We start from the raw sequence: 24,936 nt of genomic DNA, 5'->3' as shown, positions 1-24,936 counted from the left end.
AATGACTTATTAGTAAACATACTAGACATCTTCAAGGAGTTTAGATAGCAGGTAGAAGTCCTTATTTGGTTAGATGCAGCTATTTCAAAAAACATCATTTATTTTTATATTTGGAAACCTGGGTACTGTTAAGATGTGTGGCTTCTTGTCACTGCACTATATTTGGTGGTTTTGAGTTACGTGTCCTATAAAATGCCAAAAAAAAAAAAAAAATTAAATGGCTTGATACAAATGCCTAGATGCAATCAGCCTCGCTTCTTTTAATTCAACAACTAATGATAAAAACCCTATCTCCTCTTGCTTTCCAATTATGTGGCGTGCCGTTGTGCGCCTTGATTATATTATGCAGGCTTGCTTCATAGTTGGGTGCTATTTAGGATAGCCCAGGATGCAGGCGAAGGGTCTCATTAGGGCACTAAACACTGTGTGCCTTCTGCTTTTCCACAGCAGTTCCACGGAGCATCCTGGGGCCTCCAAGCCTCCGATAAGCTCCTCCAGCATGACATCACGCATCTTGCTACGCCAGCAACTCATGCGTGAGCAGATGCAGGAGCAGGAGCGCAGGGAGCAGCAGCAGAAGCTGCAGGCGGCCCAGTTCATGCCACAGAGAGGGCCCGTGAGCCAGACTCCGGCTATAAACGTCAGCGTGCCCACCACCCTTCCCTCTGCCACCCAGGTGCCAATGGAAGTCCTTAAGGTACGTGAGTGTCACTCTTGGGGCTGGACTGAGCCCTGGCCTTTCTCCGCTTTGTAGGTGTCTTATTCATCTGAACGTGTACTTGGTGGTATTAGCCCATTTATTGGACTTGTTTGTGTCACCCCCATTGGTTCTTATGGGACTTTGTATTTTAAAAGAAAGAGATCAATTAACTTTAAGAGTAATGGGAATCTTCTATAAAGGGTGGGAACTGTTCCATGAGCCATCTCAGGTAGGAACTGTTGTTTGTTGTAATGACATCTTTCCATCTTTCTTTTGGGAATAGTTTAAAACATACAAGTTAATCTGCAACAGGCTTCCTCTAATGACATGTGTATATTCTTTCTCTAATCCGTTCCACGGGTTTACTCTAACTTTGTGTTTCAGTTATTAAATTCTATTTGGCCATAGAAGCCAACTGTTTCGGAAGTCTCTTCAGGTATAAGATTGTCGTCAAGTATCCTGTTCTTTAATAACCGACTTCATAATCCTTTTACTGAAGTGCGTTGTCTGCTTGGGTCTTTGATTTCTTGCTAGCAGAGAAACTGCAGGAGCTTGTTAGCACCATTCTGTTAGGGACATATAGCTTCCTAATTACTAGGGGAAGTTGTAACAAGTCTAAGAATAGAACTCTACCTCACACGTGTCTTCCGTATCATGGGAGTTTCTTTGTTTCATGATAATCATTTCAATTCATACATATGACTGGATCATGAGAAATTTAAAAAGTAGGGAAGCATACATATTTTTATTTTCTTGCCCACTCACCTAATTGATTCATTTTGAAGACCCCAACTGTTCCACTTCATTAAACAATATGAATGCTCCCCACTGCTGATCCATTGTTGGTCTTTACAATCACTTGTGTGCTCAGGAAAAAAAAAAAAAAATCTTTCCCTTTTTAAAGTTTACAATTCAAGCAAATAGAGGGGTGATGAGTCTAATCAGGAAGCAATCTGTGGTCCTTACCAGGAGTAGGAAAGGAATTCTTAAAAAAACAATTTTAAGCTCTAGTATCTTTTATTTGCAAAGTGTGACAAAACAGTGGCACTATGATCAAGAAAACAGCCAAAGTTTGTGAAGACTGAATAACCACATAGTTTAAATTTTTATTTCAATTTTAATTAAATGTAATTTTTCTTTAATGTGGGTTTTGAAATTCTGTTGCCACCAGTAATAGCTCTTTTGCTCTCCTCCCACTTCCCATGAAGTAAGAGCATTTTTAACAGATAGAACACATTATACTAGACTCTTTCATTCTTCTTGAGTGAAAATAAGGAATAATCACTCTTTAAGTTGTTACGGATTTATGATTTAAATTGCTTTGTGTTTGCAAGAACTGTAGTTGTTTTGTATGTACCTTAGTTTATTTAAATTTATCCAAATTAAGCTAGACCAGATGAGAAATGTACCTGTTGTAGTCACTATACTCTTGACATTTTTAACCCATAAAGGTAGTTTTTAGAGGTGAAGATGTAGATTCAGGCTGTTAGAGATTATCTATTTTGAAGGTGATGCTTAATAGTATATTGAACTATAGTTAATTGAAATTAGTTTTCCTCTTGGGAAATTATTTGGGATGGTAGAGAAACAGCCCACCAAAATGTGTAGAAATACTATTGCTGTATTATTTTAAAATTCAATATGATTTCTAAGTGCTTAAAAGTTGTCATTTTTGAACTTTATTAAATAATTTGAATGATGTATGTTTCATTGTATGATGCTTATTCTGGTAACACTGGATTGAGCTGCAGCTACCAACTGAGGAATGCCAGAAAAATGGCAAAAGTTATACTGCAAATATATTAAAACTCGAAGATATAGTAAGCCAAAGCAAGGAACAATTGCTAGATTTATATTTCATGCTAAATAGACTATCTCTTTTTGAATTCTATGATTTAATTCTTTAATTATATAAATGAGCAAAGTATATCTTATAAATGTAAAGAAGAAATTACTGGCATAATAGTCTGGCTAGATATGATAGGTACTTATATAAGCCTCCATGCTTTTTTTAATTTATTTTTTATTTGTAAATTTTTATTTATTTATTAGTCAGAGAGAAAGGGAGAGAGAGATAGGGGAGAGAGAGAGAGAGAGAGAGAGAATGTGTGTATCGGGGCTCCAGCCACTGCAAACAAACTCTAGACACGTGCGCCCCCTTGTGCATCTGGCTAACATGGGTCCTGGGGAAATGAACCTGGGTCCTTTGGCTTTGCAGGCAAGCACCTTAACCACTAAGCCATCCCTCCAGCCTCCTCCATACTTTTAAATAAAAGACCAAATTAAAAAAAAAACATGATTTCATTTATCAAAGGCAACATACTAAGAAATTCAAATAAAAATTTTAAGGACAATATTATGTTTGTGATTACTTCAGGTTCTTGACATCTTAGTACTTTAATTTTTAAGTGTTTGTATGAAAATACATTATAGAGATATAAAGGAAAGATAGGTGCTCCTTATTTTCCTCTTATAATTTTTTTTTCAAATCATGAGTGCAATTTCATGAAGCCAGTGGTTAATAGAAGAACAGTGTATTTTCTTAGTTTCAGATAATTTTGCTCCTTGTTAATTGAGTCCATTCTGATGTAGATTACAGTCAGTACATTATCTCATACTACAGCCTGAGTAAATTATTCATTGCATTTCTAAAGATTTCAGTAGCTGATAGAGAGTATGCCAGCTTCTCAATGGAGGTGGGTATGTATAACACTAGATAATTCCAGTTCATTCTCTTCATTTCCCAACTTGTTTTTAGGAACAGGAAGGAAGAATGGTTGTAGTTTAATTTTTACACACACACACACACACACACACACACTCAAGTTACCAATATTTCACTTTCACTGGGTTGAGTTACTGATTTTGAAAAGCCAAATTAGTGTTTTCAGGTTAATCCTTTTCTTTGGCAGAGTTTAACTCAAAATACAAAGCTCTATGAAGCATGCTTAAAAGTCACTGACATCTAGTAAACTCAAGACAAGTTGGAATGTGTACCAGGGGTTAGAAATTCCAGTCACCTCTCTCTCAATATATGGTTATTGTTCAGTCAGCAAATATACCAAGACTTAGCTCTGTTCAATACTGATTTCATCAGCCTATGAGTTTGTTTCTTGTCCTGATTCTCATGTTGGGTGTTGGAATGCCAACTTATTGCTGGGCCTTTACCATATTAATGAGATGTGCACTTGGACTCCAAAGAAAGAGCTTACCCAATTTAGTATGGTAAGTTAAAAATGCTTCTTTACCGTAAATGATCAACACTTGGAGCATGCAATGTATTTTCATAGCAATGAACATACCCTGTGTCTAAATTTGTGAATTAATGAGAAACATTACCAAGGGCCACTTATGGCACACATTCTTCCATAGGTGGGCTTTGTAGGCATGTGAATTGTAGTAGTAGCTTGTTGGGGTGGCCACATACCAATAAGAAGCTTAGAGGGAAGAAGGGAATGTTTTTTTCTTTGCTTTGCAGTTCCAGGGGGTATGGGTAATCATAGTGGGCAAGGCATGGTTTCAGCAGCAAGAGGTGGTTGGTTATATCACATCCACAGTCAGGAAGTAGAAGGAGAAAGAGAACAGGAAGTATGGCTGGCCTATAAAACCTCAAGGTCTGCCCTCCTCCTCCAGCAAGTCTCTACTTCTGAAAGGCGCCACCACCTTCCCCAACAGCCCTACCAGCAGGGGACCAAGTGAGTGCTCAAGCACCGGAGTTCATGGGGCAGGCGGGGGGCACATTTTGCATTCAAACCACAGCACGCATCCTAAAAACAGAGGCTTGAAATCTGATGTTAACAGAAGCAGCATGATGAGGGAGAGCACTTGATCTCAGGTCAGGTTTCTTAGCGAATAAGGATTGTGATGCCACCCGGACGGTCAAATTGGCATACCCATACTGATGAGTTGTCCCTGTCTTGTCTCGGTGTCATTCTCTAATAACTGAAGAGCCTCCTTCTCCGATCTGGGACTGACAAATTCATCACAATTTGTTTCCCCGTGACCTTTCCCTGCACAGATGCTGGCAGTTTACAACTTGAAAATATTATAGTTTGGGGAGGATTTCTCTGTGAAAATATTTGTAGGGATGTGCCAAGGATCCCATTCCTCTCTCTTTCCTTCCCTCTCTTGAATTTATGGATTTAATTGTGCATTAACTTTCTTTTCTGCTTTGGAGAAAGGGTATGTGCATTTAAAAGAAATCATTTGATGTTTAATTACTTTAGGGTATTTTAAGTAGTTTGAATGAGTTTAGTTTGGATTTCTGTTTTTCTAGATCATCTCCAGAATTGGGCAGATTGCTTCACAATTAGTTAACAATATTTGCTGTTCCTCAAATGCAGAAATACTTTCTTCCAGGATCTTTCACACTGTAAACTAAATTTACCTAGGAATTTTGAGAGGTGGGCCATGCTACTGATGCTGCATCCTTGTAAGCAGAAATTTCAGTGAGTTGGGATGAAAGTTTTACTTTCTTGACACTTTGTTCCACTAAAAACATTCTTTGAGGTTTTAGTAGGAAAGGGAAAAGGCAAAGATGACTTGATTGCTAGTCCTGTAAATTATGAAATTCAACTAGAATAGAATTTTCCAGATATGAATCAGGTTCTGGGTATAATCAGAAACACGACAAAAGGACATGTGGAATTCAAGACATGGCGTTGTGTTATGGATTGGCAGGCTGTGTGGATGTTTTTGAAAGGGGGACCCAAGACCTTGTGAATACTAATACATGCCTTACCATTAGGCTGTATCTCCAGCTCTAAGTTTAGATTTTGTTTCTGATTTATTAGGAGTGACGAACTTATAAACAAAAACACATCCCTGGTTATAGAGGGCAGGAAAGATGTGGCTTGTCTCAAGTCAGTTTGCCTTGGTCAGGGCATCCACTGCTGTCCTCATAAGATAAGACTTTTTTTCTTTCTTTTTTTTTTTTTTTGGTCTAAGCGGCCTTCTGATATTATATTCCATTTGTCACATACTTTCCAGCCAATGTGACATCCACAGTCTGTGATCTTCAATTTCTGAAGATTTTAGATATTTTAAATATGAGTGTCCTTTTGTCTTTGAGTCTAACTCAGTGTCCTAAAGGTGGTGTTATCCTTTAGAAGAAGAAGGGGACTCAGTCACCCTGTTCCATGTTCTCCCTCTTGCAGTGTCATTGAATGCTTCATTGCCACCTGTAGGTAATTTTCCTTATTTTTAGAACTCACTTATTGAATTTTTTTTTTTTTTTGCATAACAGTGCTTATTCCATTTCAACAGATTTATTTGACATGGAGGAAGAGTCTACCAGGGACCCCACTTCCTTTCCTCAGCCGTGATCTCTAGGAACATCAGCCTTCCCAACATTTCCTGATTCCAGCCCCACCCTTGCTTTTCATGGACACAAAGTCTGAAGGGCCTAGAGTTCAGGGTCACTATGGATGCGACCCAACTAACATCATAAACACACTTAAAGCACGGCACTTGCTTATTTATTTACTGTAACTTTTGTAAATTGCATGGATCTGGAGTGTGAGTTTCCTGGATGGCACAAAAGGAATGTGTCTGTGCTTTCAGCCACTCACTGCTTTGTCGAGTGAATAAAGAGCAGCCAAGAGCTTAGACCTGACCATCTGTGTTAGGAAGTTTTCAGCAGACTGAAACAACCCTCTGTTTCTCTTTTGTAAATGGAGTATGTGACACGCGCGCACACACACACACACACACACACACACACACACACACACACTTTCTCTCTCTCTCACTTTTTTTTTTCCTTTGGTTTTTTGAGATAGGGTCTCACTTGGGCCCAGGCTGACCTGGAATTCACTATATAGTCTCAGGGTGGCCTCAAACTGACGATGATCCTCCTACCTCTGCTTCCCGAGTGCTGGATTAAAGGCGTGCGCCACCACGCCAGGCTTCTCTTACTTTTTTCCTATAGGTTGTCTTTAACTTTGAGAATGTGTTTCCGCTCTTCCCCCTCACTTTGTTAGACTGCGTGTGCTGACCATTGTGTTTCAGAGGTGCCCGATGGCTCTGGAACACGTGCGTGTCAGCTTGCGTGGTGCTCCCTAGCAGTCCACGTGTGTCTTACACCAGACACCATCCAGGCCGAAGAGGGCAGAGGTGGTCAGTAGCTCGTGTTTAGTGATTGATGCTAGATTTGGTTGTTCTCTCTTAGTGACTGCAGGCGGTAGGACGATCATTATGCCACTTCTGGGGGCTGCTTGTAGTCACGGAGTTCCCCTAGTGAAAGGAGCCACCAGCTTACAACCTCACATGTTAGGAAGCCTGTTAGAGGAAGGTCCACTCTTCTTTTGTCTATGCAGTTTTTCTAGTTTAGTACTGCTGGGCGTAAGTGTATTATTGTAAGGAAATTACTAAAAGCTGGAACTCAGATGAGGGCCAAACGTTGGAGGGGCTTAGCTGAATCAGGCTCTGAATGGTGATTTCCCATGCATATGACAAAGCCAGCAGAGCGTGCTTTCTCAGCAGGGAGGCTATTTTCCCCCAAAGCAAATAACACTGGTTCTTGAAGGATGAGAGGGTCATAGATGCTACTGTAGCTTGTCACGCTCCAAAGCTACCGTCCACATACAGGAAAGCAGTGTGGGTGTTTATGTTAAAATTTCAGGAAGGTAGCGATGGAGGAGTGGAAGTTAGGAGAGAAGTGCCTGAAAGGCCTCCTCACATAGGTAAGCCAGGAGTCGCCGCTCGCTGTTGTTGCTTGGAGAGAACACATCATGTTACTGCATTCTGCACAGTGGTTATCAACAGGGTCGTGTTTAACATGTGCTGTTGGTATTGACTCATTGAATTCCACCCCTGGTCTGTGAGGGTGGTGGTGTTACTCTGGGTTCAAAGATGCCCAAACTGGTATGGAAGGGTTAAGTAGCGCTGCCAACGTCACCCAAACTTGAGGTGCTCAGAATTTGAGTGGCTGGGGTTTCCTCACCCAGGAGCAGAAATACCTATCCTCGACTGAGTGACTCGAGAACCATCCGGAGAAAAAGATAGCCATGTTCAGTCTCTCAAATGACAAAGTAGCCAGCTTTTGGCTAAGGCATCACTAAGACTTGCTGGAATGATGTGGAGGGAAGGTACAGGATCCTCAGTGACTGCTGGGAAATTGATTTGACTATGGGCAATTTTGATGATAGGATGGGGTCTTGGTATATTTTAGGTCATTTATTCCATCATCAAGAGATGTAGAATTAGCCTAAGTAGAGAAATGGGTGAATTGAGATTATTTCTGGTCTCTAGTTAATTATAGGGTTTGGCCCACACTCTCTACCTTAAGCACACACCCTGCTGTCTCTTCTGTTTCTGCAGACCTTAAAGGCCCTTGTCTATGCATTTCTGAACACTCACCTGCAATAGATTACCTGCAAGTGGGAGGCCAGAGAGCAACTGCAGTAGATTGTAATGGGCTTAACCATGAGATACATGATCTCACTAGACATTTGGGATTAGTCAAGGCCTTCACAACTGAGTAATTACGTTTTCTTCCTAAGTCTCTGCAGTGGGCCGAATGAAAGTACTGGCTGTTTTCCTACAGGAATTTCCTACAGGGAGAACCCTGCCTGGCCACACTGACCGCAATTGTAATTTTCGGTTTAGTGATAGTCATCACTATGGGTAAAAAGTCACTTGATGCAATATTTCTTTAACAATATACAAAAATCCTAAGTCAAAATTATTTACATTCTAAATATTTCAGTGGCTGAGCCTATCACAGTTCATATGCTTTATAGGTTTATGTTTTAGTTATGCCTTTCACTGTTTTATTTCTTTGGTGGGCAGGGGGTTCTCGAGGCAGGGGTTCACTCCAGCCCAGGCTAACCTGTAATTCATCATGTTGTATCAGGGTGGCCTTGAACTCACAGTGATCCTCCTACCTTTGCCTCCCAAGTGCTGGGATTAAAGATGTGTACCACCATGCCTAGCCAAAGTGATTTTGTTTAAAAAAATGTGTGTGTGTGTGTGTGTGTGTGTGTGTGTGTGTGTGTGTGTATATATATATATATATATATATATGTATATGTATATGTATATGTATATGTATATGTATATATGTATTATATATGTATACATATATGTGTATATATAGATGAATCTAAACCATATATATATGTATGTATGTATGTATGTATGTATGTATGGGGAGAGAGAGAGAAGAGTATTTATTTGCAAGGTTGGGGAGGGAATATGAATGTGAGTCGGTGCATTAGGACTCCAGCCACTACAAACTCCAGATACATGTACCATTTTGTGCATCTGGCTTTGCATGGGTACTGGGGAATTGAACCTGGGCGGACAAGCTTTGCACATAAGTGTCTTTAACCAGTGAGCTCTCTCTCCCCACCCCTGATTTTTATATAACCCCTATTAGGAATTTTTTTTTTTCCTGCAGCTATGGTTGCGATTGTTTTGTTTTTCTTCTGTTTCCACTTGCCTCAGTATTAGAGCTTTGCCAGCACATTAGCACCTTAGGCTAGAGCTTCATCTCCTGTTTTTCTGTTTACTTTTAAGTGAATGTTGTTAATTGTAATAAATCTCATATTATTGTATGAAAAAGGTCAGTTTCCTTCTCAAATGTTACCCACTTACTAGTTAAAGCAAGGATAGACATGTAAGACTATAGCTGAATATAAGTGTGCTTAGAACAAGAAGGATTATGGACATGTAAGCGAAATCTAAATTTAACTTCACTGTACTAAATAAGTGGGCAGAATCTATGTTAAGGTATGTAAATCAGTACAGTGGCTTGTTTAAGGTTACGGTTGCTAGCAATACTAGACTATTGATTCTTGCCCTGAATGTGATTCTTTTTTTCTTTTCTTTTCTTTTTTTTTTTGCTTCTTTGTTCACTCTGAACTTTTAAGAAAACTTTAGTAGCATCCTAGAATCTACCAGGCTTTCATATCTTGTTTAAAATGTTAGGTGTTTTATACATGTTAATCTATAACCATGTGAAGAGAAAATGAAATCAAAATTGGACCATAGAAAGCAGAGAAACTTAGGAAGTAGTTAACAGAGAATAGTCATAGGAAGGAATTGCTTTAATCACTGGTTAAAAGAAAAAACTCAGGGCTGGAAGGATGGCTTAGCAGTTAAAATGTTTGCCTACTAAGCCAAAGGACTCAGGTTCGATTTCCCAGGACCCATGTTAGCCAGATGCACATGGGGGTGCGTGCGTCTGGAGTTTGTTTGTAGTGGCTGGAGGCCCTGACGTGCCCATATTCATCCTCTTTCCCTCTCTCTCTCCCTCTCTCTCTCTCTCTGCCAAATAAATAATAAATAAAAATAAAATAAATGCATTATAGTTCTGCAAAAGCAACTAGATGAATCTAAACCAAATTGCTCCTATTGGTAATCTCTGGAATGGGTACTGGGATTAGAAGTTGTGGTAGTCAGGGATTTTATTGCTGTTTTTTGTTTATTTTCAAACTAGGAGATTGCGTGCATGAATTCCTCATGTAATGAAAGTAGATGTCTCTAGTGTTTATGGGTTCAGCAAAACCCTGTTCACCCACAACTCTTTGAGGAGTGCATTGCTTCTCTCAGAAGAGTTGACTAGATTCACACACACTATGTAGTAGTGGATTTCCCTAGAAGATAAGAAGGTGCAGGGATCCTGGTAATTAAAAATGGGCAACAGGAAATTAATCTCCCAGTTTTGAATAATTTTAAAGAGTAATTAGGAGGTTCCAAATTAAAAGCAAAATTCAGGTTTCTCCTAATTTACCACTGGTACAACTAGGTTTTAAGTTATCCTGTTTGGCCCGGGGTTTGACTAATTAAAATATAGAGGCTGAAAATTTTGTCAAAACTTAATTAGAAGTGACGAACCAGAGACATTCCTGCCAGTTAGGAAGGGCTTAACAAATCCTTATTGGCTAAATTACAAATATGTAACATTTTTTTTTCTGAACACTGCATGGTAGTTAAGACTGCCCAAAGGTGACAAGATTAGCTCTGCTTTTCTAGTGAAGTAGTAAAAATTAGATTAATAAGTACCAGGCAAAGAACCTTTTCTTTCTTTCTTTCTTTCTTTTTTATTCCCTTTTTTATTTTTTCAAAAGAAATCTTACCTTGAGTACTTCTGGCTGTGGAGATTGGTGCCTTAATTAGCCACATGTTCTTTTTACCTCCTGGGAAATAAGTACAGGATAAAATTGGGGATCAAGACGCAGCCGTACGTTGACTTAGCACACGCCGCCAAGTAATTCATCAAGGAATGTTGATAATTAGTCCTGCCTCTTTCAACTCCTGGCTTATTTTATAAAACCAGTTGATTTAAAATAATGCCTGCTGATTTATTGCCCACACGTTTCAAGACGGGGACTTGGCTCTTAAACAAAAGCAAGATTGTGAAGTGATGGAAACGTGCCCTCTTGGTTTTGTGTTTTCACAGATGCTGAAGGGCCAACTAGGTCCCCTATTAACTTTGTTGCACTTTCTCCTACCCCATTCAGCATTTCAGCAGGTTTTCTTTTGTGTCTTGGTGAAGAGAAAAGGGGAACATATTTAAAAAGGAAAAAAAAAAGTGTCTGGCGGTCTTGGATGTCTGTGCCTGTCAGAGTGCATCAGCTCATGTGTTTGATGGAATTTAATTTGAACCGTTCATTGGGTGAGGCAGAGTATAGTAATGGTTTTTGGTTCTCTTGTGTTGCTGAATGATTGGTGATATTTATGACAACCAGGTTAATCTTAAAAGACTGAGTTTCTCAGCTATGTGAAACCTTGTGACTACAGCCTCCTAGCTTTGGTTGCTCAGTGTTTGTAAGTTATAACTTTGGTGCCAAGTTCCCACACTAACTGATGTGTCTCACTGTGCGTTGAGATGTAACCATAGTGGATGTACCTGTTGACTGTCTAGTGTTAGCTTGGACCTACTACTTTGTTACTAAGACATATTTGCTGCTCTTCTTGGATCTTAATGACCTCATGTATAAATTGGGAGCAGTAGTGCCTGCTCCAGAGAGCTTTATTTTTAAATATATATTTTTAAATTTTTATTTATTTATTTGAGAACGACAGACAGAGAGTGGAAGAGGGAGAGAGAGAGAGAGAGAGAGAGAGAGAGAGAGAGAGAGAGAGAGAGAGGGAGAGAATGGGCATGTCAAGGCCTGCAGCCACTGCAAATGAACTCCAGATGCATGCACCTCCTTGTGCATGTGGCTAATGTGGGTCCTGGGAAATTGAGCCTCAAACCGGGGTCCTTAGGCTTCACAGGCAAACACTTAATCACTAAGCCATCTCTCCAGCCCCTAAAAAATATTTTTTTTTATTTTTATTTATTTGACAGAGAAAGAGGGAGAGAGAAAGAGACAGAGAATAAATGGGTGCGCCAGGGCCTCCAGCCACTGCAAACAAACTCCAGACACATGTGCCCTTTGTGCATCTGGCTAACATGGTTCCTGAGGAATCAAACCTGGGACCTTTGGCTTTGCAGGCGAATGCCTTAACCATTAAGTCATCCCTCCTGCCCTCCAGATTGTTTTTGTAAGAGGTGAATGTTAGGGCTTCCCCAAAGCATTACCACCTAAAGCAAACAGAATGTGAGCCACATATGTGAGGTGAATTTTCTAGTATCTTCATTAAAAAGAGGGAAAGAAACCAGTGAATCTAATTTTGGGCTATTTTAATTAACTCAATATAGGTGGAATATTATCATTTTCGACCTGTAATGAATATATAACTTATCAATAAGATTTGTAACCTTTTTCTTTTTCTCATCCAGTCTTTAGTCTTTCATCCTGTCCTCTCCATGGAGCATTATGTTTGACTTCTCCAGCATATCTCAATTAGGGTACTAACTTTTCACTCAAAATTACTTGGTCTGGGTTTAGATTTTTATAAAATTTATACTTGAACAAAAGTAGACTCATATTCCCAAAATGTTTCACCCAAATTTAATGTTTCCAATAACAAAACAGTATGTCTTATATTACATTTATAAGAATTATAAAATTCAGTTACTCAGTTTGAGCTGGTCTCATGCCCAGAGCTAAATGGTCTCATGTGGTTGGTGGCCTTTATATTGGAGATCACAGATCACAAGCATTTAGCACAGTACTGAGGACATGGAAAATGCTCTTAAGGAAGAACTCTGCTTTATTATTGACAATAAATTCATAGCAGTTTGTAGTTATTAACCACCAAACACATCATCTCCAAGTGGCTGTCTTCATATGCCACTTGCCCAACTAGTACCTGCCCCTCACTTATGTTTTCCTTCTGTTCCCCACAAGCAAACAAAATTCAGTATTTTTTTCTCTCCTAATTCAGACCCCAGGCTAGCTGGCACATCTCACATCTGGTTGCCACTTCCTGTTGAGAAAACAGCCATTGCCTTCCATTCAGACCTGAGAACAGTGATAGCTCTTGGCTTGTTAGTCACACTTCTGACTCATGCTTCTTGTGTAGATTGTTCTCCAACGTGAAATGCCACACTTGTGAGGCACCTATGTGGCCTGCAGAGGATGTCTGAGGCCCTGGGAATGTATGAACACTCCACCCATGTCTACGTAAAGAATAGCTTTGTAATGCATTTTGTATGGAGCCTGTTCACAGGAAGCACACTGAAACCTATTCTTTTTGTCCTGCTTGAGTTTTATATGTAATTTTTACTCGTGATAAAGTTGCTAAGACCATTTATCTTCGCGGTTAACTTTCAGTGCATTTTAAGGAAATTTTAGCCTAGCTCATAATTCAGTTGAAGTAGTTCTGTGATTACTCCCTGGGCACCTGAGTATTCTGTTTTGATAGTAATTCTCAACTGTTTATTAAGCCAGAAATAACTCACCTGGAATGATAATTTGCTTTGGTAGGCACCTTATTATTCCTAATGCAAACAGTGAGTCAATTATACTGGGATTAGTTCACTGTGTTTGAGAGATTTGTGTTCTTCATATAATTCCCAGAATCTATAAAGTCACATTCTTGTACAATCACAAGTAAGAAAGCCAAGACAGCAAAAAAAATGTTAATGATGTCAGGGACTGCTAGAAATAGAAATCATTATGTTAACAGGTTTTATGATTTCTTTAGTTTGGGATCATATATTTTTCTTCACTGTTTATTATTTATTTTTATATTTTTTAATCATTTTCAAATACTAGCTAGAAAACATCCAGGCTACTGCAAAATTGATTTCAGCTTTCTAAAAATCTCATACCTGGGGCTAGAGAAATGGCTTAGCAGTTAAAGGCACTTGCCTGCAAAGCCTAATGGCCTGGATGTGATTCCCCAGGACCCACATAAAGCCAGATGCATAAAGTGGTGCCTGTATCTGGAGTTCCTCTGCAGCTGCAGGAGGCCCTGGTGTGCCCATATTCACTCTCTCTGCTTGTGACTGTCTCCATCTCTAAGATAAATAAATGAAATATACGTAAGTCAGGCATGGTGGCGCACACCATTAATCCCAGCATTTGGGGAGGCTGAGGTAGGAGGGTTGCTGTGAGTTAGAGGCCAGCCTGAGACTACATAGTGAATTCCATGTAGCCTGGGTTAGAGTGAGACCTTACCTTGAAAAACCAAAAAACAAAACACAATTTAAAAAATATTTTAAAATCTCATATATAAAGATTTTTTCAGCTTATTAATTGGCATAACTTTGGTAGAGTTCATAATATATTATTTTTTTAAATTTTTTTTTGTTTTTTTATGTATTTATTTGATAGCGACAGACAGAAAGAGGCAGAGAGAGAGAGAGAATAGGCATGCCAGGGCCTCCAGCCACTGCAAATGAACTCCAGATGCGTGCACCCCTTGTGCATCTGGCTAACGTGGGTCCTGGGGAATCGAGCCTCGAACCAGGGTCCTTAGGCTTCACAGGCAAGCGCTTAACCGCTACGCCATCTCTTCATCCCATAATATATTATGAATACAATGGTTTCATTGGGTCATTGGGTCTTTTTTGTTGCACTGCTCATATGCCACAGGCAGAGAGGACAAGCTGGTGCTCAGAAAGGACACTGAGGGACTCTCTCACCTGACAGGAAGCTGAGGTCTTTGGAACTTCTCCTGGTCCTCGTACAGTGTCTGCAACGTCGTGGCTTTCGGAGCATGATCTGGAACATGCCACCCTGGCATCTCCCAGGACTTCTTAAAAAGCAGATCCCCCCTAATACCCCACACCTCCTAAGCCCCTACGTCTGTTAATCAAAGTGTCTTAATGAGACCTGTAAAAGATTCTGAAGTATGCTCATGTTTATGAATCACTGCTGAGGAAGTCTGGAAAATTCTAAGCACTATTTCAAAAATAAGGAAAAAACAAAACAAAACAAAAGTCAACCATGCTCCCTTGCTGGAGGGCTTCCTAGGTCCCTCAACATGAGGAGCCCTGGCCGTTCTCCATCATCAGAGATGGTAGGTAAGAAATTTGAGAAGATAGGGCAGTTGAGGGGAGGGGGACTTGACAAAACAGGGCTGCCTAGAATTGGCCAGCAGAGGTTGCACAACAGCCAGAGCTGTTTAGAATATTTTATATATGAGGTCTATTCCATTATATGCAGGGTTGATAAACGTAGATTAAGTCTTTCCAGTCTAGAAGAGGTGAGTTGAGCATAAACCAATAATGGAAACTCTAGCATGTTCTGCTGTGGAGTGTTCCCCCTCCAAGGTCCAGAAACCACTGGGCCTTTAACAGAGGTCTGAAAGGTCAACGAACCTGTCCATCCACAGGTATTTGTGAATTATGTGTAGATCTCATCTTTATACATCTCTTTTTTTCAATAAATTTGTATCTACTGTGTTCAGTACCCAAACTACATGTTACTTTTTTTTTTTTTCATTTTTGTTTTGGCCTTTTTCTTGCAATCAAAGAAAACTAAAGGCACAATTCCTGATCAAATAGGACCTTCAAATATTTGGGTTTTAAAAATAGTTAGAAGCTATTTTTTGAAAGAGTGTATGTTTTTTTAAAATATTTCATTCCCTTCTCCCTCCATCCTTCCCTCCCTCCCTCCCTCCCTTCTTTCCTTCCTACAAAGAGGCAGAGAGAGAGAAAGAGAGTGAGAGAGAGCAAGAGAGATTGAATGGATGTGCCAGGGCCTCCAGCCACTGTATACAAACTCCGGAAACATGTACCACCTTGTGCATCTGGCTTACATGGGCCCTGAGGCACCTAACCTGAGTCCTTTGGCTTTGCAGGCAAGCACCTTAACCACTAAGCCATCTCTCCACCCTGAAAGAGTATTTGTTTTAAAGCTATTTTAGCTTCATAGCAAAATTGAATAGAAGGTACCGAGATTCCTCACAGGTCTGCTCATACAGATACATAGCCTTCTCCCCTCCCTCCTTCCCCCCCCCCCACCTCAGCACATGTATTACATTACATGTAGTAATGGATGAACTCACTTACTGCCTTATCATCAAGGCTCAATCTAGAGTGGTGGTGTACATTCTCTAGGTTGGGAAGAAAGTATAATGACATTTATCCATTATGATATCTTGTATATTTTTTTTCACTGCCTGGAAAAATCCTTCATATTCTCCCTGCTCCTTTAATGTGAACAGTCACTTCCTTACAGGAACTTTTGTCTCTTCTCCTGTGTTCTTCCTTGTACACTGGAATGTTGATATCCACAGAAGTTCCCTCCCTCCCTCCTGCCTTCCCTCTTTCCCTCCTTTTCCCCTTCCTTCCTCCCTTCCATCCATCCATCTTTTTCTATATTGGTTTTCCTCCTCCTTCAGGCCGAATATCCAAGCAGATTGCCAGCATGTCCAGTTGTTTGGAATAAAGTGAACGGTCATGAATTTGGGAGGCTCCATAGCAAAGGCCCGCTCCACCTGAGACTGGAGTCCTTAACATGCATCCCTGGCACACTGATACAGCCCCAGCCTTAGGAGAGGTGTGGCTCTTCCATGAGCCGTGAGCACAGCCTGTTTCTACCAGAAGATGTCAGTTGCCTTCTGCCCATCATTCTGGAAAAACTAGGAAGTCAGAAACTGCCCTGATGTGCCCTGAGGACTTTGGTACCACATCCTGGCCTTGTCTTCTGACTCCTAACTTTTCTGTTAGGATTTCTATATTTCAATTAAAATGCATTAAAGAACAAGGAAACAACAACAAAAAAGAACCTCCTGTTTAAAGGCTGCCAGTTATATGCTATGCCTTTTTGTGTGGTTGAGGGGCACAAGTTCCAGCATAAGATGGACAGAGGCCAAGCCCTCTGGGCCTCAGTACCCTTGCATGCAGAACAAGGGTAATAAAAGCCCCTAGCTCTGCTGGGGAGATGGCTTCGTGGCTACAAGCACCAAACCCTGAGTTCAGTCTTCAGCACTTATGGAAAAAGCCAGGCATAGCCATGCATGCCTGTAACCCCAGTGCTGAGGGGAGCTGAGGCAGGAGGTCTCCTGGGGCTCCCTAACTGCCCAATCTAACTGAAAAAAGAAGGCGCTCTGAAAGTCACCGAGAGACTGTCTTGGGAAATACGGTGAAAAACTTAGAGGAGAACAAACTTTCCTCTGGCATAAGATCTTACCTGCATAAGACATGTGGAGTAGTACACACGCGTTTGTGTACACCGCCCCACACGCACATGCACACACTGTTCCTAGCTTATAGGATTGCTGAGAAGTAATCACTGCCATGCTCTGATAGCACAGTGCCTGGCACACTCTTTACTCTGCACCTGTAAGATGTGTGCAGTACACACACACGCATGCTTGCACGCCGCCCCCATACATATTCAGTCGTTAGGTCATGGGATTGCTGAGAAGTCATCGTTACCATGCTTACAGAGAACAGTGCCTGGCACAGTCCTTACTCTGTACCTGTAAGGTATGTAGAATACACACATCTGTACATGCATGTGAGTGCCATGCATGCATGCACAGTCCCTACCTCTTGGGATTCCTGAGAAGTAATCATTATTGTGCTTGCAGAGCTCAGTGCCTGGCACAGTCCTTACCCCAAGCAGCGCTGAGAGACATTTGCGGTAATTAAGGCACACAGGGCTTCCTGAGGAATGACTGGAAAGGTTAATGTTTTTGCAGAACGTGAGCGAAGTTGATTCTACCTACAATTGAGAATTAGGTCACCTCCCCAGAGTTGCATGGAATGTAAAGATTTTTTATTTAGCCATTTACTTTTGAATTACGTTTCTGCAACTAAGAAATATTTTTCTTTTTGGTGTGCATGTGGCATTCGTGTGTGTGTGTGTATGAATGTTCCTGGGGAGGGGGAAGTGCATGTTCACTTGTGCATGGATGCCAAAGGACAACCTCAGGAATTATTTCTTAACTATTACTCTCCTGTACACATGTTTGTGTTTGAGACAGCATGTCTCATTGACTTGGAGCTCATCAGTTAGTCCAGACTGGCTAATTAGTAAACCCCAAGCATTCTCCTCCCTTTGCTTCTCCAATGTTGGCATTACGTGTGCATGCCACTGCTGTGCCTGGCATTTTCCCATGGGCTCTGGGGATTGAACTCGGGCCCTTGTGCCTGCAAGAAAAGCACTGTATGGGCCAGGCTGTCTCCCAGCCCTTAATTGGTATTCTTACAAACAGCATCAGCTTTTCAGCTTCTCCTCGTGGTGACATTTGAGGGATGAGAGCGGTAAGATACCAGCCTACACTTTCTCACTCCCTCTCCCCCAAGGGCACTTACTACTTTAAACTTTCCATGTTGTTTTGATGATCAATAGCTAAATAAGATAATTTAATTGTAAAATCTTTGCTCATAGAAAATGCTGGAGAAAATGGTAAAAACTATACATTTTAAATTTCAATAAAGATTATGCACATAGTAGACTATCAAAATGCTCCCTGATTTTAAAAATAAGCTTTCACTGCAAGCTGAGAAACCAACATTTTGGTTCTGGACCTCAAGCTAAATACAAGTGGCCCTCTCTGATTCTATTAATGTTTAACTTTTTAAAGCATTATTTTTAGGCAAGTAGACATTCAAAATACATTTAATCACAGCCTCTGATACACATCCCATGGCCTCCACTGGCTAGAATTAGCCATATATTGGAGACAAGTGGTCTGTGCTACAGAAGTTTACATACTGCCTGGTTTGCATGATCAGTATTAGTCATTTCAAAACACTTTTATTTATTTGAGAGACAGAAAAAGACACACAGGGAGAAGATATATGTATGCAAGGACCTTCTGCCACTGCAAACAAACTCTAGACACATTTTGTGCATCTAGCTTTACATGGGGACTGGGGAATTGAACCATGCCTTCAGGTTTTGCAAGCAAGCACCTTTCACCACTGATCCATCTATTCTAGCTCATGGTATTATTTTTTAGATGTAATTATACCATGACATTGTTAATCATTTTTATCTCGCCTATATGTGGTTGGATCCATTTGTTCTGGTATTACCTGACTTCTTCCTTTCATGTTATGTCCATTCCTTTTTTCTGTCCTAAGGTCCTGCTCTCCCACCCTGGCATCCTTATTTCTGAATTTATGTACATGTTTAATGTTGTAATTTCTATTTCAAATTAGTCATTACTTTATTTTAAATATTTTTTATTTTTATTTATTTAGTTGAGAAAAACAGAGAGAGAGAGAGAGAGAGAGAGAGAGAAACAGAGAGAATAGGCATGCCAGGGCCTCCAGCCACTGCAAATGAACTCCAGATGCTTGCGCCCCCTTGTGCATCTGGCTAACGTGGGTCCTGGGGAATTGAGCCTCGAATCGGAGTCATTAGGCTTCACAGGCAAGAGCTTAACCCCTAAGCCATCTCTCCAGCCCAGTCATTCCTTTTTTTAGTCCTGAGAAGCTAATCAGGTTGTTCTGTTGTCAGTACTAGTGACTTGATAACCTTTCTTCTGTGGGCTATTGAACTGTTTTCCCTATGTTCCCTATTCTTCTACGTGAGGTGAGACCAGAGGCTGGGGCCTTGGACTTTGCGGAGCTCACTTCTTTGCAATTGCTCCTGCAGACTAGAAACCAAACACACGTACGTGCATTTCCTGCTCAGCAGGCACCTTGAGTGTGACCTTGAGGAACTGGGAGTCTCACTTGTGATAGATAAGAAGGCACCAAAGACTTACAAGCCCTTGTCAGAAACGGCCGGTTTGCTTTGAGTATAGGAAGCACACCGTTTTGTGCGTAGCACCGTTCTCGTGGATTCCGTCTCCAGCTCTTCCTTGAGAGTGGCTGCAGGTGAGTTGGAGGACTTCTTGGGTAGTCATTGACTTCTTCTATGATTTTTGCCCAAGTGTGTTTTGCTATTTACACTGATAATGTGCTTTTTTTTTTTTTCCTGGCTGTTACTTGCTGCATTTCTAGACCTTTCCTGGGGCCTTGCAAGCTGACACTGAGCATGGACCTACAAGGCAGAGAGAGCAAAGGAGTCAGCCTGAGGGCTACCATCCCCTTAAATTCCATGTGACGCATTTAATTCCCAAGTTCACTAAACCTACAGTGGAAATCCATCTCTAATATAATTTGTGGTCACAGAATTTTCTGAAGCTTTTGTTTTCTCTCCTTTATTAAGCAAAAAGCAAATAGAAGCTGTAGCTGGTCACTTAGGTTAAAAGTCATTCATTTCCCTATCGAGTTTTCTGTTTGTCTTCAGTTGGCATATTAATACTAATTGTTTTCCTTTCTTACACGTGAATGTGTAGTGAGTATGTGTGTCTGTATATTTTTTTTCTTCATAAGTTTCCTTTTTCAGTGATCTTTCAACTTTTCTTCTTCATTTATGCTCTTGAAAATACCTTTATAGATAGATTCTCTCCCTCCTTTTCTTCTCCCTTCCTTTCTTCCTTTCCTCCCACCTCCCACCCTTCCATGTACAAATCTTGAATTATATGACCTGGCTTAGAATCCCAACTTTGTTCTTAATTAACCTTGGAAAAGTGACTTGCTTATTCTTAGTCTAAACTTCAGTTTCCTCGTCGCCTTATACTGTTGTCCTATGAATGCCTCAAATGCTATTGGCAGGTTAAAAAAAAAAAAGAAAGAAAGAAAGAAAAAGAAAAAACATGTCTGGGTCATGGAATTATTTGGGATGCATTTGGTATAGTATGTTAACCCTGGAAGAAGCCAGGGGGGCAAGTGTGATTAGAAAGAGAAAACCTTAGATGATGGCCTTACGAAAGCAAGCCCAGTGTCACCCCCTCCAGTGGCCCTGACGTCCAGGCTGCAGGAGCTGAGCTTTCCATAGCTTTCCATGGTGGTGCCTTGCTATCTGTCTGGGGGCTTGGTTAGAGGACGCAGCTGTGGGTGCTGCTCTCCTTTGGAACCCTGTGCGCCCCTCGAGGAGGCAGCATCGGGGATCCAAGTTTAAAGCCTGGTGCTGTGCGCGTTGAAAGCTCGTTCATGCTCTGTGTTTTGCCCCGGGAAGCGGAAGCGCCCATGTGCGGCCTTGCGTGTGGCCTGCTGCAGGGTCAGGTAGAAGTTTAACAAGCTGCTGTTGAGTTAGGCTTACTGATTGCTGTCATTTGTGCTCTGGTTACAAAGGTCCACTGGTTTTTTGAGGGCCAACCTCCTCTTTTCCTATACTATATGCCCTGCTGCTCATAGGGTGTGTGATTCTTGCAGAACACTTTCTCTCTCTCCTCTTTTTTTTCTTTTAAAGTCAGGAAAGTATAGATGGAGAGCTAAAACACCTGAGCCAACTTCAGGGTTGAGGAAATGGCAAGATTAGCATATGTAAAGTAGGTAGCCTGGCTCTTTAGCTGGTTGCCTTTAATGCAGTCTCAAGGACAACGAAGAAAGCACTCCTAGGCAGGGGACACCTTTAAACCCTTTCATTTCTCCAGCCACGAAAGCACTTGGTCTTCCTTGCAGGGCACACAGAGGAGCCACCACTCAGCCTCACAAGGTGAGGGTCATGTGCACGTGTCTGGAGTGCTTAATTATGAAGAACAAGGAGAGTTACACCCCCAAATCCTAAGATAAGAGAGCACAGAAGAAGAAAGGAATGGAATGGAGGAGCAGTAAGTGTTGTGGGTGTGGGTGTGAAGCAGTGAGAGGTGAGGCAGAGGGAGGAGGAGCTGGGCAGGAGAGCAGACCAGCGCGGAGCAAATGCAGTAACTGTTGGATGGTTGCTGAGTGCAACATGGCTTTTGTTCCCCTCACGACCGCATTGTTTTCTTCTGGTTTGGAGCAGGACAGATGCTGAAGCCAACTTCTCTGGGAGCTGTGGAGGTGGGGGCATTGGCTTAATAGGGCTAGAAGTGGAGATAAGAGAGATGGTCACAATAATTTGAGAGTAAGCAATAAGGTCTAGTGAATCCAGAATCCAAGTAGCTTTAGAGGAAATTAGTAGTTAATTTTTAAAAAAAATAAAGTGAATGGAACCATGTTTGATTAAGATGGTAATGGAAGAAGGTCTAATGCTGTATGTATTTCACATAAAACAAAGCTAAAACAGTGCCTTTAAGCCAATTCTAAGGCTCAGTAATTTAGTAAGCATTTCAGTCTAGGGAGAGTGTGAGGTCCTCAGATAGTGTTGTAGGAGACAGAGGCCTTGAGAACTCTGGAACCCATCAATAGAGTCCAGAGTACTGGGAGACTCCCTGAAGACGTGTAAAAGTCTAGGAAGGAACAAAGCTAGGAGAGCCTGGTGTGGCAGCAAAGCAAGAAGAGGGTAGCATCAGCAAGATGCCAAGGATCAACAAGGACCACTGACTTGGTTGGTCCTTTCCAAAAATGTGGGTTTGAGAAGCTGGAGCTCCCAAATCATTGATTGATTGGGAGAGAGAAAATAGCAACAGGCATGTGTTCATTGATCCCTCAGATCTTCAGGGAGCATCCGTATATTCGGAATCCTGTGGAGAGCCGAACTACGCAGAGGTCTGGCTCTCCTGGAGATGTCTGTTGAGCAGGAAGATGGTCCCCGTCCCCAGTGCTGAGTGGACAGTGAAGACTGATAAGTGATGTCGGGCACGAAGAAGCTCAGTTAGACTGTGTAGCGTGGAAGTGAGAAGGAGTTTGGGCAGGGGAATGTTAACCTGCCCAAGGACTCTGGAGCTGAAAGAAGCCAGGTATTGACGATGTGAAGCTTATGGAGAAGGCATTTGGGGGGGAGGAGGAGAGCTGGCACCCAGGGTCTGGGGTGTCAGTGGGTGTGGCACTTGCCCCAGACAAGAACAGTCCACAGTGGCTGTATCTGAGAATGGGACAGAGCAACAAGGCGGGCAGAGTACACTGGAACTTGTGGATCCTTCCTTAATCGAGGAGCAGTGGGAAGCCCTGGAAAGGGAAAGGTTGAGGTGACCAGGCTCGGGTTTCCAAGTCTAGTGTGTTGTGTATACAGCGTGGGCACCTGTTGTCCCTTTCTTCATTAAAAAAAAAATTACTTTTAGATTTTATACATATAGATTGTGCATTTTGATTCCAATCTTCCTCCATCTATTTTTCATTCCATGGAGCTGCTTCTTCCCCACTAGTTCCTTTTTAAGTTCGCTATCTTTTTTTGTTCTTTCTGTCCTCCTCCACCATCTATGACAGAATGTTTCTGGACACAGTATTATGGGATTTTTGTTGAGGTAGCTGCAGTCACTCTGAGGCCATGAGTGCAATGACCATGGCATGTCCAGAAGTCACTGCAAAGCATGCTTTCTCATCCTCTGGATCTTACTCCTTCCTCCCCCTCTCCCATAATGTCCCCTGACCCTTGGAGGGTGTGATGGAGACGTCTCACTTAGCACTGTACACTCCCATTGTCCCTTTTCTGGAACTATTCTGGGCAGGGACCTGAGGAGGCTTCTCATGTCTTGGGACTGTGGGTGTATCTGCTGAGAGTGGGGCCTCTAGGCCGTTTAGGAAAGGATCAGCTCATATATATAATATAGTCCGAGTCTTCCTTGACAGAACACATGAAGTTTTCTCCTGAAACCTGGGCTTCTGTGGATGAATCATGTCATCTGGAGACCATGTGAGTTGTTAGCTCTGGAGCCATGACTTGCGTACGCCAGTTGCAGGAGATAAAAGGGATGGATGCAGGCGACTTGAGAGGCAGGATTTTTCAGGGCAACCAAACTTAGTTTGTTTCGACATCTTTTCCCCCAGGGGATACATGTGCCTGCAAAACAGAGGCCACAGGGCTCTTTTCCCCTTTGGAAGCCCGTTCCATGCCTCTTTGCTTTGCGTCCTGCCTATCCTCAGCTTTGACAACAGGCCTGGCAAGAGCCGCGTACCTGTATGTTCCTTCCCAGCAGGCTTTGCATGTGAAGAGGACTTGACCAATGCCAGGGGTAGAGGGACGTTGAGAAATGATGGCTTTTCAGAGAACATAATGGCAGACAGCAGTTGGGGCTAAGGCTACCCTCCTGCCACATTCAAGTCACGGTGGGTAGGTGACCCTCTGCCCCCCATTGCTATGTGCCCAGCACAAGTTCACCTGTCTGGCTCTGCTGCAGCCTCTTTATTTTCACGTTGACAATAACTCTTCCCTGAAGAATTTAAATGTTGTGATACTTCCCTGTTGCTGTTCTTGTCTGTGTTGTGTCTCTAACCTCCCCCCCCCCCCCGTTTGTTCTTTCTTTTTAAGACTGTCTCATTCATTAGTTTAGCATAAAGTGTGTGGCACAATTCCTTGAACTTCCTTTCCTCCTTCCTGGCCCCGTTAACTGAACACCTCCCACACCTTGTTCTCTGGGCTCATCCTGACTCACTCGTGAGGTGGTGCTGGCTGACACTTGGCAAACCAGTGACCTTCTTTTGGAGTTAGAGTTCACAAAAAAACTAATTGAATAGGGAAGGGAGAGTAGAGCAAAGCACCCTTTTCTCATAAAGGATGAAGCAGGGTAAGTAAATTCATTAGGAAGTTAAGGTTTGAACGTTTAGGGAACGTTTAACTGGATAACTTATAACTTATACAAGGCCATTATCTACTGTTTAAGTAACCTGAGCTAATTTGCAAGTGAATTGTGTTTTATATGACGGTGAAAGTATAAAAAAAAAATAAAATAAGGAAATGAGCCAAAGTAACAGAATTCAGGCAAACAGAAGATGAGGCTCAGGACTCATTTAAGGAAAACCTTATCTTACAGATAGGACTTGATGGAATTCCTGTATGTATCTCTATTGAAATTAGAATTCATCAGGAAAGCTAAATACAAAAAGGAAGAAGTAGGGTCAGTTATTTTTAAGCGCCAGTAACAACTCTTCATCACCGCCCAGTTTAAGGAACAAAAGCAGAGTGCCCCCCGCACAGCCTAGGGAGAGGAGAGGCAGTGACGTAACAGAGACATCCTGTCTCTTGGTGAGCATGGCCCCAGCCTAACTTCTTACGTGGCCCTTGGTAATGATTTCAACCCAT

At 41.7% G+C, this 24,936-nt stretch overlaps 1 protein-coding gene across 9 annotated transcripts in view; it reads left to right on the top strand.

Annotated features, from left to right (window-relative positions):
- Mitf (melanocyte inducing transcription factor) overlaps window positions 1–24,936 on the top strand; it is a 250,628-nt gene that overhangs the window by 163,678 nt on the left and 62,014 nt on the right. For 7 of the 9 annotated variants that reach the window (XM_045134293.1, XM_045134292.1, XM_004651515.3 and 4 more), the window contains exon 2: window positions 448–697. In XM_045134293.1, coding sequence (XP_044990228.1) covers window positions 448–697 — 250 coding nt within the window. The remainder of the gene's footprint in view (window positions 1–447; window positions 698–24,936) is intronic. The other 2 variants (XM_045134289.1, XM_045134291.1) reach the window with 1 other exon arrangement.

The sequence above is a fragment of the Jaculus jaculus genome, chromosome 14 (genome assembly GCF_020740685.1).
Source record: "Jaculus jaculus isolate mJacJac1 chromosome 14, mJacJac1.mat.Y.cur, whole genome shotgun sequence".
NCBI lineage: Eukaryota > Metazoa > Chordata > Mammalia > Rodentia > Dipodidae > Jaculus > Jaculus jaculus.
This window is presented reverse-complemented; position numbering and strand designations above follow the sequence as displayed.